General features: G+C 40.4%; 1 protein-coding gene across 2 annotated transcripts in view; it reads right to left on the reverse strand.

The window, feature by feature from the left end:
* Positions 1–3,376: 3,376 nt before the first annotated feature.
* The window catches only part of PHEX (phosphate regulating endopeptidase X-linked), a 229,879-nt gene continuing 214,897 nt past the window's right edge, over positions 3,377–18,358 (reverse strand). For both annotated transcript variants that reach the window (XM_019433558.2, XM_019433557.2), the window contains 4 exons: positions 15,385–15,450; positions 14,282–14,386; positions 9,283–9,359; positions 3,377–6,709 (listed from right to left, as the gene is read on the reverse strand). In XM_019433558.2, coding sequence (XP_019289103.1) covers positions 6,607–6,709; positions 9,283–9,359; positions 14,282–14,386; positions 15,385–15,450 — 351 coding nt within the window. In that variant the 3' untranslated portion in view covers positions 3,377–6,606. The remainder of the gene's footprint in view (positions 6,710–9,282; positions 9,360–14,281; positions 14,387–15,384; positions 15,451–18,358) is intronic.

Raw genomic sequence — 18,358 nt, forward strand, 5'->3', positions numbered from 1 at the left:
CTGGGAGAGGGTGAGTCTCAAGAAATAGAAGCCATTTTCATCACAATCGTTATGAGGCCAAAAAAAAAAAAAAATCACTTATAAATGTCAGTTGAAAATCTGGTCAATTTTAGGGGCACCTGGGTGGCTCAGTCGGTTAAGCATCCAACTTCAGCTCAGGTCATGATCTCACGGTTCATGGGTTCGAGCCCCACATCAAGCTCCATGCTGACAGCTCGGAGCCTGGAACCTGTTTCGAATTCTGTGTCTCCCTCTCTCTCTGCCCCTCCACCACTCACATTCTGTCTGTAAAAAATAAACAAACATTTTAAAAATCTGGTCAATTGTAAAATAAATTTGCTCTGGGCTTATTTTTCATTCATCAATGTCAAAGGGGTGGGAGGGCTGTGTGACAATAACCAAGCTACTGATACCACTGACTTCTAAATCAATTTGGAAATTGACAGCATATGCCTAAATGGTAAACTATACGTGTGTTCTTGCATAGTACATCTGCAGACATTTCAGCCCAACTGCCAGCATAAATGATACTTAATATTTTAGGTAGCTTTTACATTGGGGATTTAAACTTAATCGTTTAGTTCTTCTTCCTCCATAAAATGGAGTCTCAAGCCAGAATTAATTCACACAGTACTTCTATGGCTTGTACCTGGACGCTCATCTTTGTTTCTTGGACTCTGAGCATCAATTTATCTTTCAAGTGGAGAAAACAAAAACAAGAATATGATGAGTAATTTCTTATCTCATAATGGAGAAGTTAAAAACAACTTTCATATCAATTCTCTAAAAATACTAAAAGATATAGCACAATATTTCATAGGATATTTTATTTACTGTCTCAATGAGATATATTTTAAAAGGTTAGAACATATTGTATATGTACGGCATAACCACAGAATCTTATATTCAGTTATCTGCCTAATTGAGGCAATTAACAAAACAAAATACACATTCAAATGAAACATGCATCTAAACCATTTAGAAATCATTAAAATTATAGATCAGGTTCTCTTTCACTGATCACAAATTATGGTAATGCTTTTGTGGTACTCATTTCCGAGCTCACTTTGGTGTGTTTATTAAAGCCCAGTATTGTCAGATCACAGGGAGTACCTCCTTTTCATTTGGCTATCTCCAATTCTAAAGGGGATTAAATTATCCAATTAAGCTGTTAATTAAAAGGACTCCTACAGAATAAACTGCAGGCTACCAATGGCATTTTAAAATTGTCATTGTGTTTGCTCCAAAGCACTTTCCCCAAATTCAGAAGACCTCAAAGTTACTGTCCCATATTTCACTTTAGAGGATGTGGCTGGGATTGACAGCTGATAGCCAAACCCACTTCCTCTCCTTTCTGGACGCGCAGCTAGACTATATGTCCCAGACTCCCCTGCAGTTAGGTTTGCCACATGACTGAGCTCTAGCCAATGGAATATGAGCAGAAGTGACACAGATAATTTCTGAACCAGACCAAACCTTCCAGTCAATATCTCCCATGGCCTCTTCTCCTCCACCAGCTTCTTGTAAGATCAACATGCATTCAATCATGGTGAAAATGGCTGAATCGCAACATGGAAGGAACCCAGGTCCCTAAATCACCAACTGGAAGAGAGAGGCTCAATGACCATCAACACCTATTCTGTATGAAACGAAAACAGGAAATCAACTTAAATTGGCTTAAGTTATTAAGATAATCTGTTTCAACAGCAAGTGTGATCTTAATTAGAAAAAGAACTGGGGGCACCTGGGTGGCTCAATCGGTTGAGGGTCCGACTTCGGCTCAGGTCATGATCTCGCAGTTCGTGGGTTTGAGCCCCGCATCAGGCTCTGTGCTGACTGCTTGCTCAGAGCCTGGAGCCTGCTTCAGATTCTGTGTCTCCTTCTCTCTCTGCCCCTCCCCCGCTCACGCTTTGTCTCACTCTGTTTCTCAAAAATAAATAAATGTAAAAAAAAAATTTTTTTTTTTAAGAAAAAGAACTGAACTTGAGGGACACGCAAATAACTTAAACCTAATTGGTAACATTTGCCTCCTTCAAGTTTTGATCAGGTCCACTTATATATCTAACGAATGAATCACACTCAATACTTGTTAAGGATCTTGTAAAATCTATCATACAGACCATAGCACAAAAAATTCTAGACTCTTTGCCTCCATTCCCCTAAAGCCTCTCCTTCCTGTCCATGCTCCAGAGATAACTCATAAACTGTCACTTCTATGCATCTTTCCTTCCGCCACTACCCTATACACAAGAATTCTTATTTGGAGGGTCAGCTCAGAAACTAGTGTAAACTCTCTAAGAGGGGCACTAACAGGCCATGCTCAGCCACTTATTACCCACCAGCTCTGTATCCTGTCTGCTCTCTCCTGTACATAGTCCCTATGGCACACCTACTACAAACCAGTACTTTTCTTAGAACCTATCAGTGCCAGAAAGATGATTAAAATTATCAACAGGGGGCTCTATTTGCACTGCCAACATAACCTCAAATATGTGCCGATAGAGAAGTTAGTCTGAATTCTATGATATGCCTCTGGATTTGTCTGGACTCAGGCAAAGCAGACAGGCTTGCATTGTCCAAAGGTCGCCAGGGGCTATAAAATCCCAGGCATTGCCAGTTCTCTGGCGTGCACGGGGCGAAGAGGATCCAGTAGCATGAGGGTAGTTATCGTGGAGAGCTACAGCCACTTAGAAAAAAAAGCAGACTGAAGGTGACGTTAGGGTGCCCAGGAAAAGGGAGCTGCTGGGATTTGGGCAGAGAGAGCACTGACAGCATCCACCAGAGGAGAGTTGAGCAATTCCTTCTCTGTGCACCAAACCAGAACCTAATGTCCTTGAATATCACCACACTTGTGACAAAGCAGGGTGATTCTAACAGTGTACACACCTGTCTCCCATGTAAGACCAGACTGTTCAGCGAGGCCAGGGACAGCATATCATCTGCCTAAATACAGCTAGTTGTGTGATTTAAACAAAACCAGTGTTCACTTATGGTGTGCTGAGTGACAGGTGATAGCACATACAGACTCTGGTCTGATGGCAACTGTAATGTGCATCATCACTTTAGTAAGATCAGTCCTATCATGGTTGATCGTTCCCTCAGAAGCCTCTCCTTTCCTCAATGGAAATATTATTGCATAAGCAATAAACCACATCTGCTGGCTTATATTCGAAAAGAAAATACAACGACCACCTCGTAAATCTCTCAGTGTCTACAAAGTTACTTGCATTCAAATCCCACTTTCCTAGACCAAGAAACGTAGTCTACTAGAGCACTTTGCATACTTTTGGGGCAAATAGTATTGCCTAAAACACAACTGAGTATGTTAACAGATACAATAGATTATAAGTTTTTTTAAAAAAAAATAGAGGAAACAGAAAATCTTCAACTTTTTATTGTCCTTAAAATGATCGTTCACATTGTTTTACAAGTCAGAGAAGAAAATACAATGATCATTTAGATATAAAATGCATAATCCGAGAATACCTTCCTTCAAACCAGCGGGGGCACTGACACGGGTGAGAAAAATGTTGCTGATGAAACAATCATGTATTCTTCATTAGCTTAATATGCAATTGAAACATTATGTTAGAAATATCAAGGAAGAAGCCCCATCAAATGCTAAGTGACTGCACAAATACTGAGAGAATAAATGTATTTAGAAATGAGGTCATCTAAGGGATGAAGGTTAATGCAGAGGTCAGCTGCCCAAAGAACAAAGACTCTGCCTTTCCTGATCCTGGGATACTTGACAAGCAATTTCAAACCTCTCTCCACTTCTCTGGCACGAGCATAACCTGTGCAGCAAGCCGGCATTCCTTGTTGCTTCTTAGCGATGCTCCAGGGCTAAATAAGATAAAATTTATGTGCTATGCTTTCAGCTCCATTGAGGAAAGGCACTGAATAAACTTTAGGATAATTTACGAATCCGAGCTTGCATTAGTCATGTCCAAGTCTGTCTCATAAAAGGAAAAAATGGAAATAGGAGGCCAATGCTGTATGGTTGGTGAAAAGCTCAACAAACTTTAGGCAATGGTGATAAGCTCAAATAATACCACTTTATTTACACAAAATCCTCGACTAATCTGGGAGAATTTCCCAAAACTCCTTCTAACACGCAGACAATAGTTCACTGGTGGAACATCTGGTATATGAATCAGGAAAGTCTGTTATGGCAGTCCTAGTATGTGATCCAATATCTAATTTCTTTTTAATTTACCATAATTATTTTTGTAAAACTTGATGGCTCGACTCCAATGGATATGCTTAGCAAGGATTGCCCAAATCCTGTCTTCTCTTCCTAATCACATTCTGAGGCCAACTTCTCCCTACTTTTATTTTTTTTACCTTTCTTTCCAGGTGGGTTTTCCCTTCTTCCCTCTAGGACTTAATCAGTGTCTGCTTCCTTTAGCAACCTGTATTGAAGAGAAGTAACAAGAGTATAATCGAAAATTTAAACTTGAGCATGTATGTGGAAATCCAATCCTACCAGAAAACTGTTGTAGCTTGTAGCGATGACTTGGTACTCCTGCTTTGGGTTTATCTTGTTTTAATAATGGCCCTCGTATCTACAACTTTCAGTATAACTGAGTTACAGCGCATAAAGTTAATCAGGACAAAGTAGCCACATCATTTAGAAACTATAGGGCCCAAACCGATCACTAACTAGTCTTCCTCAACTGACAAGTGACTGCATGATTCCCACTTCCAAAGTCATAATTCTAGTCACTTTCTCTGACCTGCAGGAATGTGTTTATTGGGAGTTTAAAAAGAGAAATCTAGAAGGAAAATGCTATTCATACCAGCATAACAAACCTCGGTGGCTTCTAAATGTCCAAGGAGAGGGATAAAACAAGGAGTATCTTGTATGTCTAAAGCAAATCAGAATGGCTCCTCCAGAGAAAACGCCTGTACACTTCCAGCACCCCTAACCTAACAGCACTTGTTTTTAAAAATAAGTCACATTAAGGTCACATTAAGCCTTGGTTAAGAGGAGGAAAAGGTAGCTGCCCTTCCAAAGTTTATTCATTTAGAGAGGAGCAAATCAAGGGGAATATCACTGTCCTCTGACTAACAACACAGGTAATTGTTTTCCTCATGGTGGTGCCCCTGCATTTTTGTCCCTTTGGAAGTTCCCATGTTTACAAAAGGACATGGCACACACGTACATTTAAAAAAAAAAAAAGAAGAAGAAGGAAAACAAATCACAGGGATGCAAAATGGTCTCCTACGGTTAGTCTGAGTTTATCATTTTGCTTCTGAGATTTTTCCTATTGGCCTACTTAACGCCAAACCACATACACAATGAATAATGTAAAGGGAGGATGGCTATTTTAAGAAACTGGAAATGCCAGGTAACCACTGTAAGGCCATTAAGATTTTCCCCTACACACGCTAATAAGACATGGAGGGGTTCACCGGAAAGGATAAAGTTCTGAGGCTCAAAAACCCAGCACTGCTCTTCCTTACAGACTCTTTAGAAGACTTGAACAGAAAAAATTATCTTCCTTTGGACATGTGAGGAATTTTTAAATCAATCAATAGAGTTTAAAATGTCTCCAATCAAGAAATTTTTCAAAACGCTTTTTTCAAAGAGAGGTCATGTTAACTGAGCCAAAAGAGAAGTGGTATCTGGTCGCCTAAAGGGGGAATGGAAGCCATACATTCTTACTGGAGAATTAGAAAATCATTTTCTCAGTGCCTGCTCATTTCAGAAACAGAAGAATGCACATATATGAGGTTAACAAGATAAACAGGAATTGGACTGAAGAAGTGCCCAGCACACAGACATAATCACTGAGGTTTGGGCAGAATAGATCCAATTTTGGAGATTTCATCTCCTAGTGAGTAGGAGTTTTGACTTCTTCTGGGCCTTAAAAACACATCTGTTTTTCTTTTTTCTATTTGAGAAACTGAAACCCTTTCTCAAGTAGCCTTTTGGCCAGCTCTGTTCATGCCGAGTCGAACAGGGCAATCAGCTACGTCAGACAGAAGCTGTGAGAGGCATTTGCAACCCAACAGACCTCAAAGATGAAGGCAAAAATTTCATCAAAAATTGTAAAATGAAGCTCCAACATATTTCTAACCTAACTACCATAGAGTTAATAAATGCTATGAATGATAATACATAAAATCTAGTACTGCATTCTACAGAGCAGTAAGACCGACCAGGTATCCAGGAACATGTCCTCATCATGGAAGGGTACAAAATGCATAGACTGAATTTCTTTTCTGGATACATTCTACTTAGGCTCTCTGCAAACCTGTAGATTAAAATAGTGTGTACCACTTAGCTGTTTACACTAAAATGGACAAAAGCGACAATTCAGCAGATAATATTTTAACAAAAGTAGCCTAGGGATTTATTTTATTTTATTTTTTGGTTTGGTTTTCTAAAGAAACATACTTGGTTCACTTCTTCTATTCCCTTTTTTTAAGCCCTACAATTTGAATACTGTTCACATCCAAGCAGCACACAAATAATGAAGATGCATTAAAAATAGGAGTCCTCAGGGGAACAGAGGCCAAAAGCGGTGGCGATGAGCGTTCGGTGTGGCCCCTCCTGGCGCTACACGGCTCCCAGGATGGCCTACACCAGCGGCCTGGCTACCAGAGTCGGCAGGAGTCCACGCCTCTGTTCATCGTGGAATTGGATGGACAGTTAAAGGCTTTCTGGAACTCTTCAAAGTTGCTAATTGCACCATTGACCCTGGAAAAGATATGTCACACAGTCCGTGTTATTCACTTCTTCCATATCAGTAGGTTCTGGGTACAACTGCAGCAGCCATACTGCTCTCAGGGATGTTGCATTCATCTCAGCTGTTTATGGGAGAGACAAATGAAGCCCCAAATGGAGAAGTAAAATTCCAAAGAAATTAACAGAGCTGAGGCTAGAACCAGCACCTCCTGAATGCCAGGCACATGCTCTTACGAATCTTCCCAATACCCTCAAATTTCTATAAACTGTAGGGTTTGCAATTCCTATAAATTGTATATACATACAACTGTATAGCCCTATAAATTTATAGACTCCTAGAAATTTAAGGATGTACCAGAAATACTTAGCTTTTCTATTTTTTCCCACTTTTTATGGAAGGTATAACTGATACAAAGTAAAATGTAAAGCTTATCAATTTTGTTCACGTATATATACCCATGTTACTACCACCCAGAGTATTTCCAGCACCTAGAAGGCTCCACTGTGTGCCCTACAAGTAGAACCTCCAAGGAAAACTACTAGTCTGACCTCTGTCACCACAGATTCGTTTTGCTTGTTTTTGAACTTCATATGAATGGAATCACACAATATGCACTCTTTTGTTCCTGACTTCTTTCACTCAATATTATGTCTGCAAGATTCATCCATGTTCTTACTATCTATAAACTATCTTTAAAGACTTCATTCAATCTACAAAAATGCTTTCCTTAATTCCTATTATGTTTGAAGGTTCATATTTACCTAGAATCTGGTCGAGGTAACAAACTAATGAACGGTGTCTAACTGTTAGTGATGAGTAATGTCTTACTGAAGTTAGTTCCAAAATCTGGTGTTCTTGCAAGTTCTCTGACTGCAGTAAAGACTGTGGATTCCTACTCAGCACTTTCATTTTAACTGCCTTACGGCAGAGGTATTTCCATCATGTGATTTCTGCTGTACTCAAAATCTATAGTTACCTCAGACATCACTAACAAGCCAGCAAAAACTGCCCCCTCATCTATTTCTTACTCAACTGCATGTTCAAAGGGTTGACTAGAGACTCAGCTTTCTCAGTTATTAACTATTTCTTCTCTAATGACTTTGTTACCTATGGGCATTTGAATGAATATATTGGCCTGTATCCAAACTTCTTGTTTTAGCTGGGATGTATGGGTAGGAATGCATATTTCATAGTGTGACTCACCCTGGGCAAATGTTAAAAAGAGAATTTAGCTGATAATTAGTAAGTATACTCTGCAAATTATCAGCTAAAATCCAACGTTACCAGCAACTAGTTACTAAAAGGAAATTAGTTTCTACAATCTTACCTGTTAAGTAATTAATCTACTGTGTGGCTTCCTTTGTACCATTTGCCAGTGGGAGAATATTTTAGTCCATTAGAGAGTGTCAGCATTTTTGACAGTTTAGCCCAGTGGGGGAGAATTTCTAATACAGTGATTAGATTTTTATGCTACTGGGTAATTTATAGTCAATTCCTGAAACATTTCTAAAGCAAACTTTTAGGAATAAGATTTTCAAATACAGGAGAAATTTTAGGCAATTTTCCTGCACTGTGCTGATGGAGTCACTTAAACATCAAGCAAAGATATCCAGATATATAACATGTTCTAGGCAAAGACTCAATAAAAATTATTATGGTTTCTTGGATTTCCCATTATAATTCTCTGACCCCAACTACAGAAAAGCTCCCTCAAACTGTGCAAGAAACTTAGCACAGGGTAAGTATACTAACTTTAATTTTATTTTTTCTTATTATTTTTTGTACATTCTGACAAATAAGATTGTAATTCATAATCCTCTTCCCTTCACGTGAAGTAATTGTTTTCAAAAAATGATTCAAACTAAAAGCCAAAATGTAGAGCTTTGACTTTAGATATGAATTCTAATAGCTAAATATCACCATACATCCTCTTTTGTGTTCAGAGCTATTCAGAAAGTGGGCATTCATTCATGTCTGCCGGTTGACTGCATGAAAGAACAAGAGGCATTAAATAGGATATCCTAGGACACAAAATAAACCAGAGCTCTACGTGTTTTAAGGCACATAAACTCTCATCCTTGCCTAAGGAGAAAGACATTTTCTGGCCCAGACAAAAAAAAGTAGGAGGCTGGATAAGTCAAATATTCCAGTTTACTGAGCACCCATGGTGCTTTTGGCACCCGTGGATTGGTACCTTTCAAAACCTGGAAGGTAACAAATGGGAATTAATACTAAAGCTATGAATTGGATTCTAAATTATCTTTGGAGTCTTGTACTATCTCACAGATCTCGATACAGCACTAGACTAGAGGTATGAGTAAATGCCTACTACAGAAATTTTTTTTGAAAGTATTCTGACTAAACTAGCTTCCTATTAATGAAAGAAAAGATGCTCTTTCTTGCAAGAGAACTTTCAAAAAGTTCTGTTTGGCCAGATATTCCTGTCTGCAAAATGGAGATATCGCTGTTCACAATAAGGGCTTTTGTTCAGATCTCCTATGTGGTACAGCACTGGGATGGCTGAGTTGGGGAGGAGGTGGGAGACGCACAGTTAAAAATTAGGACCATCGATTTGCCCATTTACCTAAACTGAGGGGGACTGTGAGCACCAATTTGGACTTGTTCTCGGGCAGCTTCTGCTCTGTAGGAATTGCACCTCACCTAAAAGAGAAGAGAATCCCAGTAATTATGTTTCCATTCCGATTACACATTGCCTACCACCTTAACTGCTCCAAATTATACTGAAGAGTAATTTTAGACTCAGTGGATGACAAACAGTTTTAGGAGATCAGATAAAACCTTCATCAGGAGTAACATCCATTATTCTAATCCCCAGAGTAGAAGGTTTGATTGTTGCGCATAACTCCACAACTTGAGTAAATTAGGAGGGTTTCTAGACAAATCTCTTTACTGTTTATTTATCTTTTTTTTTTTTTTGAGAGAGAGAGAGAGAGAGAGAGAGAGAGCGCGCACAAGCAGGAGTGGGACAGAGAGAGGGGGGACAGAGGATCCGAAGCGGGCTCCATGCTGATAGCAGCGTGCCCGATGGGGGCTCGAACTCACAAACTGCGAGATCATGACCTGAGCCGAAATCAAGAGTCAGACACTCAACCAACTGAGCCACTCAGGCGCCCCTCTAGACAAATTTCTTAAATCAAGAGAATAGTGTATAAGCCTAGAAATCAACCAATGTATTAACTCAAATAATATAATGCTTGGAATAGCCCTTATCAAATTCCACCATACTCATTCAAACAGGAAAAAAAAAATCAATCAATCATCCCTTATTGAGTATGGTCATGAGAAGTTAGTATTTTGCACCCTAAGTGCGTTGCTTGCCTTACCCCTAGTCAGGGCCTCAGATAGGAGGAGATTTCTCCATGAACTTTGAAGTTAGGCAAAGCTAATGTGACTTGCTCTGACCAACCACATGCAAGCAGAGGTGACAGATGTCACATCCTTGTAGAAGCTTTAAAAACCCAGCGCAAGTTTTTAAGAGTCTTAAGAATAATTTAAGATGCTTCATTAAGATCCAGTGGACATTTCCTCATCTCTATTTCCTACTCCGATGCTGAACATGTGAGCGTGTGTTGAGATAAAGATTCCAAAACCCTGGTCCTTGAGTAATTACTAGGAGCAGAGTCCCACTTTGAACCCCCACTTTCACGTGGGACGTGGAGCAGGAACACAAAAGAAAGTGTCTTTGTACTGTTTGTTCCTGCACCATAACCTACTTAATCCTGACTTGAAGTTTGTCTGGAAACATGATATAGTCTTGAAGTATGAAAAGAACTAGGAGACATGAAATGATGCGGGGAATTCTAAGTGCGGGAGAAAATGGAAGCAAAGACATATTTGAGAGAAAAGAAAAAGCGAGACATTGAGCAGGGATAATGTGTGGTGGATAACGGGCAGCAGTGGGAGGCCAGCAGGGAGAGAGGATGGTGCCGGATTTCTGAAGTCTTGAGCAACAGGCCAAGGGTTTAAACTGTATTTAAACACTGTTTGTGAGCAGGAAAATGACAAAATCATATCTGTAAAAGAATTATCTGGTAGGGGTGCATAGCAGGAGGAGGAAATTAGAGACTAGTTCCAAGAGTATTTATGGGCCTCAGGAAGGTTCCCAATGAGCGGCCACTAAGTAAGTAGAAACAGGAATGAAGAAAAGTAGAAAGATAAGGAGAATGTCTAAGAAAAGAATTAACAGGTCACAGAAAGTACAAGGATACAGGAAGCAGGAAAGGTGATATGATGCTATTGCTTTTGATGAAGATAAACCATCTGAACATGACTGTGAAGATGCTTTTGTAATGTGATTCCTTAATTTCCTCAGAAGTTAGTTGAGATGAAGTTGTTTCTGGCATTCTCTATTACCTCATTTTTTCTTGTTCTGTTTCTTTTTATATTCTTACATTATTATGCAGCATTGTTATAGTATTGTCTTTGCTTCATAAATCATTTAAGAGGCTTCTGAAAACACATTACGGTTGTTACTGTTTTCCAAGTATCTTCTCAGGAGGGAAAATAACTTTACTCCCTATAAGCAGACTTATTCCAATGTGCAAAGGCTGAAAATCTCCTCCTTCTGTCAGTAGGAATACCTCCAAGATAGTAACATAAAGTAGCTTTCCATTTTTCCCTAAATCTCTTTAGTTTAAAATAAATCAGATATGCTTTGGAATTTTATTTGAAGACATTTCAAAATTATGAAGATAATATTGCTACCAGTTGGTTTACCTTACATCCAAAAAGATATTGTGGACTAGGATGTAACTAAGATGGACTTTAAGTAAGTAAGAACCAATGGACACTATACTGTGTCCTCGAGATCAAAGGTCAGCAAACTTTTTTCTGTAAAAGGGCAGACAATAAATGGTTTAGGCCTTGCAGACCATAAGGTCTCTGCTTCAACTACTCAGTTCGGCCACAGTAGCATAAAACCAGCCACCCACAACACATAAAGGAAAGAGCATGCCTCTTTTCTAATAAAACAGTTTTTATAAAAATGGACAGCAGGCCATAATTGGCCCATGGGTCGAAGTTTGCCAACCCCTGCTCTAGAAATTTCTAACTACACTGTGTATGCTTATTTGAGATATCTGACCCAGCACTGACCCCAAAGAAGTCTCTTTAATGGAACTGCTACTTAGTCTTACCTTTTATAAACAATTCATCTAAAAATGTCAAGCATCTTCAACATACCCAGCATCTTTGTTGGGTGCTATGGAGATACATAAGAAATATAAGGATCCAGGGGTCCCTGGGTGGCTCAGTCGCTTAAGTGTCTGACTTTAGCTCAGGTCATGATCTCCAGTTCGTGGGTTCAAGCCCTGCGTCAGGCTCTGTGCTGACAGCCTGGAGCCTGCTTTGAATTCTATGTCTCCCTCTCTGCCCCTGCCCCACTCATGCTATGTCTCTCTCTCAAAAAAAGGTTTTTTTCAAGGAAATATAAGGATCCAGAAGATTAGCTATGGATATAAAACTAAAAGTCTTCAACAGTTTGAGAACAATTAAGGACTCAACTGCATAGTAATGAAGGGAATGTAATGTAAAGGAGTTGGAGATTCAAAAAAGAGAGAGAGAGAGTACTGGAGTCCTAGGGAAGTCTGTGGAAAATTTGGAGGAGGTGGAACTCGACGTGGATCCCGAACAATAAAGATGAGACTGAATAATCTCAGGGGGAGGAGTATGAAGAGGGTCACATCATAGAAGGAAAATCATTTAATTTTTTTTTTAACGTTTATTTATTTTTCAGACAGAGAGAGACACAGCATGAACGGGGGAGGGGCAGAGAGAGAGGGAAACACAGAATCGGAAGCAGGCTCCAGGCTCTGAGCCATCAGCCCAGAGCCCGACGTGGGGCACGAACCCGCGGACCGCGAGATCGTGACCTGAGCCGAAGTCGGATGTGAGATCGTGACCTGAGCCGAAGTCGGACGCTTAACTGACTGAGCCACCCAGGCGCCCCTATAGAAGGAAAATCAAAAACAAAGCCACACAGTCAGTAATTGGCATAACAGTGTGGGTTGGAAGTGAGGACACCTGCCTGGCTAAGGGTGAGTCTAGGAGAGTTGCAGGAACTCAGAACTGGTTGGGTACAGTTGAGTAAGACTGAACAGAACTATGAAAGCCAGCTGGACGTGTTTGGTCTTGATGTGGCAGGCACTTGGGAGCCACTGCAGTTCCTTCAGCAGGTTCGTAATGAAATCAAAGTAGTATTCCAGGGTCATGTAAGACAGACAGTGGTGGAAAGATGCCAAAGTTGGAAAAACATGCCATAACGCTGTTGGGATAATCCAGAGTCGAAGAGATCAAGGCTTACTCTACAGATGATGAGACAGGCTAATAGGGAAAAAGAGGTTCAATCTGAAGAGGAGTTAAAACGATGAAACATCCAGCTTTGGGGACCCATGTCATAAAAACGAGGATAGACAAATCAAGTAAGACCAAAGAATCTACATTTTCTAACCAGGAAGACCCAGAGACTTGGGGTGTATTGACAGCAATGGGAAAACTAAAAAGGAAAGTCATTTTAGTGACTCCAGTTTTACCGATGTCATGTCGATAAATGATTATTTAGTGTTGTCATGTCAGCTTTAAGAAATAAAAGATCCTGTGGGCACCTAGGTGGCTCAGTCAGTTGAGCATCTGACTTTGGCTCAGGTCATGATCTCACGGTTCGTGAATTCAAGCCCCACATCAGGTTTGTGGCTGTCACAGTGCAGAGCCCACTTTAGATCATATGCCTCCCTCTCTCTCTGCCCCTCCCCAGCTCTCTGTCTTAAAAATAAATTAGCATTAAAAAAAAGAAATAAAAGATCCCAGAAAGGTGAGAATCCTTTAGCCAGAGTCAGCCAAAGAAGCTGAGAAAATCAAAAAGGAAGAAAAGCCATAGAAGGAAAATCAAAGCAGCTGTGGAATGAATCAGCTTACTGAGGAACCAATGCAAAGAATGAAGAAAAGAAGGTTGTGCTGTTAACAACTTTGGTCTAGTTTTGAGCATACAGATCTACATTGCCCACTGTGAAGCCATGCATCAGAACCTTCATCAACCCATCTCTGTCTTCTTTGAAAATGAGGCCTACACACTTGTGACATAAGCTTCTATTGTTGTTTTCAGCTCTAGCAGCCTTCACGTACTCTTCTGACTCTTGTGACCATGGGAAACACAGCCTTGAGGGTCCCCCGCAGGTTGAGAGAGGTGGGATACCGTCAGCCCATGAGGCAAAGGAACAGGAGAAACAGAGCAGAGGGCAGGGCCATGAAAGCCAATCACCAGAAAAGGTTATAGGAAGTAGTGCATACTTTAAGAAGTCAGGATATATTAAAGAAATGACAAGTGGTTACCACAGGGCTGGTAACCCAGTTGATAAACAATACCAAAATACCCTGACTCAATCAGTTGATTAATTATGTCCCCCAGAATATTAAGAAGATGAAATTTGTCCCGGAAATAAGCAGCAAGATAAAATTTCAGCTCAAATCAAAGTTATGCCATTCAACTTTCGTTCCAAATCTTTCACCATGGGAGCAAGCCAAAGTCTCACATTTCAACTCTGATGCCCCTTCCTTGGCCTACTCACATGAGCATAACTCAGGAAGAAGAGCTGGTTGTTGGTGAATGTGATGCCTGGTAGGAGAGGCTCCTCAAGTCCCTGCCTCTTGTCATTTATCCATTTCCGGTAAGCCTGGAGAGAGAAGTAGAATGGATGATCCTCTGCAATGGTGGCTCTTCTCTTGTTTCATCCAGTGCAGAGATACTCAATATATCCTCCACCATGTGCAAAATGCATCCTGTAAAGTTTTCCTTTAACAACACCAACCTCTGGAAATGCAAATCAATGTCGTATTGCTTAACAGTGAGGCAGGTTCACCGGCTAAAAGACCTGATACTCAACAGATACAGAGAAGCTGGGCCAAAGCATTCACACGTTAAATACCTCCTCCCCCACAAAAAGCTATTCTTTCTCTAACACAATGGCAAGGACTTTGGAAATAAATGTTGGGGTCAACATATTGGGGCCAAATTTTTATTTTTCCAAGTAAAAGGGAAAACTATCACCTGCAATCACCATCACTTTATAAAATATATTTTAATTAGAATACAGGAAGGATGTAACCTGAGAATAACAGCCTGGTCTTTACATTAAATGCATTTACCTTTATGAAAATCTTTCCACATCATCCTTAATGCTTCTTATTTAAGCAAAGACCAGTGGATGATGAAAACCTTATTATGGACTGTTACTGGCCAACTATATGAGAACCACTAGCCTCTGGCCATCATTTAGAAGCTTGGTATTTTAAGAGAAAATTGCAAGATGGGCTATAGAGACCGGGTACTCAAGGAAAACTCATATGAACATAGCCCTGAGGAGATTTCTGGAACGTGCTTTGATATTATTGTGAATGCATTTGCTGAAAATCATCCTTTAAATACATGATTCTTCACAACAAATATTATTCTTTAGGGTGACTCTATATCCCGTAAAGAAAGAAAAAAAGAAATGCAGCTCTATTCATATAATAGAGTATGACAGAGTCAATGTGGAAATATAATTCTATTTACAGAAATTACAGAAATCTAACTCCTCAAGAATATGTCTGGAGTGTAAATTGAGGTGCACCCACATGGCGTTCCATAGTTTCATTTTAAAAATCACAGCAAATATGTTGCAGTGCATACCCTAAAAGCTTCCCGCAGACCTCCATTATCAGCAATATTTTCTCCTAGGGTCCTCTTCCCCTTCACCTAACAAAAAGAAAAAAAAAAAAAGAGTGTTTCACAGCCAACTATCATTCAGCAGAAGGCATAAATACGATAGCAAGAAAAAGTACCATATTTTCCAGAGAAAATTACATTCAATAAATCATAGGGTAGTCATAATATATTGTGAGATGGCAAACGAACTCCAGCAAGGTGCTCCTGAATACACTAATTTCTATTTATTATGCTATGCATTTCTTTCTCCCCCACCTCCGTATCTTACCAATTTAGCCAGCTCCAATAAAATGTTAACAATACTGAGTGACTCGGGTTTAATGGAGAAAAAGTTGAAATGTCAATACACAAATGACTTTCTCTGATTAATTCATATAATTTGAGTCTTTTCAGTGTGCTTCTGTTTCCAAAAATTTACCATCCACAAAGGAACAAAACTTCAAGACCAACCATCACCATTTTCCCTTCAGCAACTTCCATGAAAAATTAAAAGGAGGGTAGTTCTCATGGGGGACAAAAATCAAACAGAAGTAACACATTCCACAAGGTCAAGGTTTGCAATATGTATGATAAGCAGCCAAGCACGGGGAAGAAATTCCTCCAAACATTTGAAGATTGTTTCTTAAATCCCTAAATAGGCTAGGATAAAAAAAACATTCCAAACCAACACAGCCCACAAGCCAGAATCTAACCTGCCGCTCATTTTTGTACAGGCTGTGAGGTAAAACTGGATTTTACAATTCTCAGTGCATAGGGGAAAAAAAATCCAAAGAAGGGGAATGTTTTGTGGCATATGAAAATTAGATGAAATTCAAATTCAGTGTCCTTCATTCAGGTTTATGGGAACACAGCCACGCCCATTTGTGTCCATAGGGTCTGGGGCACTCCCCTTGCTACAGTGGCCTAGTTAAGTAGTTGCAAAAGAGACCTATGGCCCACAAAACCTAAATCACTTACTGCCTGGCCCTCTGCAGACCAAGGTTGTCAATCCCTATCTAAGAGGCAGAATAATGCCCCCTCTCCCCTACCAAAGACGTCTATGTCCTAATTTCCTGGAGCCTGTGAAAACGTTATCTTTTGTGGCAAAAGGAAATTGTAAAATATGATTAAGTAAAGGATCTGGAGAATTAGCCTGCATTATCCAGGTGGGTCTAATGTAACTACAAGGGTCCATATAGATAGAGGAAACGGGAGGAGTGATGCAATGTGAGATGTGACCAGCTACTGCTGGTTTAGAAGAAAGGCACCATGAGTGAAGGAATGTGGCCAGCCTCTAAAAGCAAGAAACACCAAGGAAACAGACTCTCCCCCAGAGCAGCTAGAAAGGAAAACAGCTCTGTGTCACCCTGATTTCAGCTCACTGAGACCTGAGCGGGACATCGAGGACTGCAAAACAGTGTTTGTGTTGTTTCAAGCTATTAAGTTTGTGGTGATGTGTGATAGCAGCAACAGGAAATGAATACACCCTGCTGTAAACTTGAAAGCCATGGGTCCTACCCATTCTTTACTTTCAGGCTAGCCCAAGCACCCAGGTATCAAGCAATACCAATGGATAAAAACCAATCTTCGGAGAGCATTAATTTCTGTAATCACCCAGGACTCTCCTAGCTTCAGTCCTCTAAGTTCCCACTCTGGCTTCACATATATTCTTCTTTGACAACAATCTTACAAATTAAGTGCTGTTACCACCACCCTTGTTTAACAAATAAGGAAAGAACAGAGTGTGTAGCAGATGTCTACAGATGTCGTTGTTGCAGATGTCGCTGGTGTCACACTAGATCCCCTTTTCCATCAGGACTGTACACCCATTTCTCAACTGCTACCAGCTCAGAAAGATTAAGCTTAGCTTAGGGGACTCACCACACCTGAAGATTCCTGGGAGGGGATACCCCAACTCTCAGTAACTGACTGATGAGCAGTTAGAACTGCCTAGCCCCCTAACCCCTGGCTGAACAATTCCTATGGTGTGATTCATGCTCCAGAACCTGGATCAGGCTGAGGCTAAACTCCTGAAACCAACAGGTTTTCCTTACCCCCGTACAGGTCTCTCCTGAAACTACTTCCTAAATAAATCCCTTACCTAAGAAACCCCTTCTTGGGCTTTGTTTCTGGAGAACCTAACCTAAAACAGAGTGATTAAATCAACTGCCCACATTTCACGGGGATTCAAACCCAAAAAGTCTGTGTCTAGAGTTTTTGCCTCCTAACATGCTACCTTCTCAAATCTCAACTGCTCTTGACTCCATTGCATCTGCTTATACCTACTCATGCCCATATTTAATTTCCTTCGTTGTTTCTCTAAGCTTTATCAAAATTGGAGGTTTGAGGAGTGGCCTCACCCCTCTGGCTCCTCCCCCTCACTCTAGACCACCTCCGTAGACCATATGGCCCTAGGTTGGCCTCTCACCAGCTGGGAATAGTCTGCTTCTGTGGCACTCCCCTGGAGCACTCCCCAGTTCACTGCAATGGACTCAGGCATGGAAGACCAGCATCCATAAATGGAGCCAGAAAATAAACTGTGGCCCTTTATACCCACAAAGGAAGCCGCCCCCTCTCCTCCGGGATAGAGATTGAAGCTGTTTTCTGACAGTTGAGCGGATTTTGCCAGGACAGGCATCCCCTTTCTATCGTCCTTGTGACAAAGGTACACATTTGCCAGAATTCAGTTTCAGTGTCTGACATTTTAGCCCAAAAGGATGCTGTGGAATAGTCCCCCTCCCAACACACTAGCTAGGAATAAAATGAGCTTAGAATGTGAGAACCACAGCATGATATGGTGAAAAGAATGTGGATCTCAGACTCACTCTAATCTAGACTCTACTGTGGTTTTTCATCTCTTTGAGCCTCAGTTTTCTTATATGTAAAATAAGCTAGCAATATGTACACCTCTCAGGACCAGTATGAGGATTACATTTGTTTCGGCTGATTGAAAAGTCTA

This window comes from Panthera pardus, unplaced genomic scaffold (genome assembly GCF_024362965.1).
Source record: "Panthera pardus isolate Hobbes unplaced genomic scaffold, ASM2436296v1 HiC_scaffold_27, whole genome shotgun sequence".
Classification (NCBI taxonomy): domain Eukaryota; kingdom Metazoa; phylum Chordata; class Mammalia; order Carnivora; family Felidae; genus Panthera; species Panthera pardus.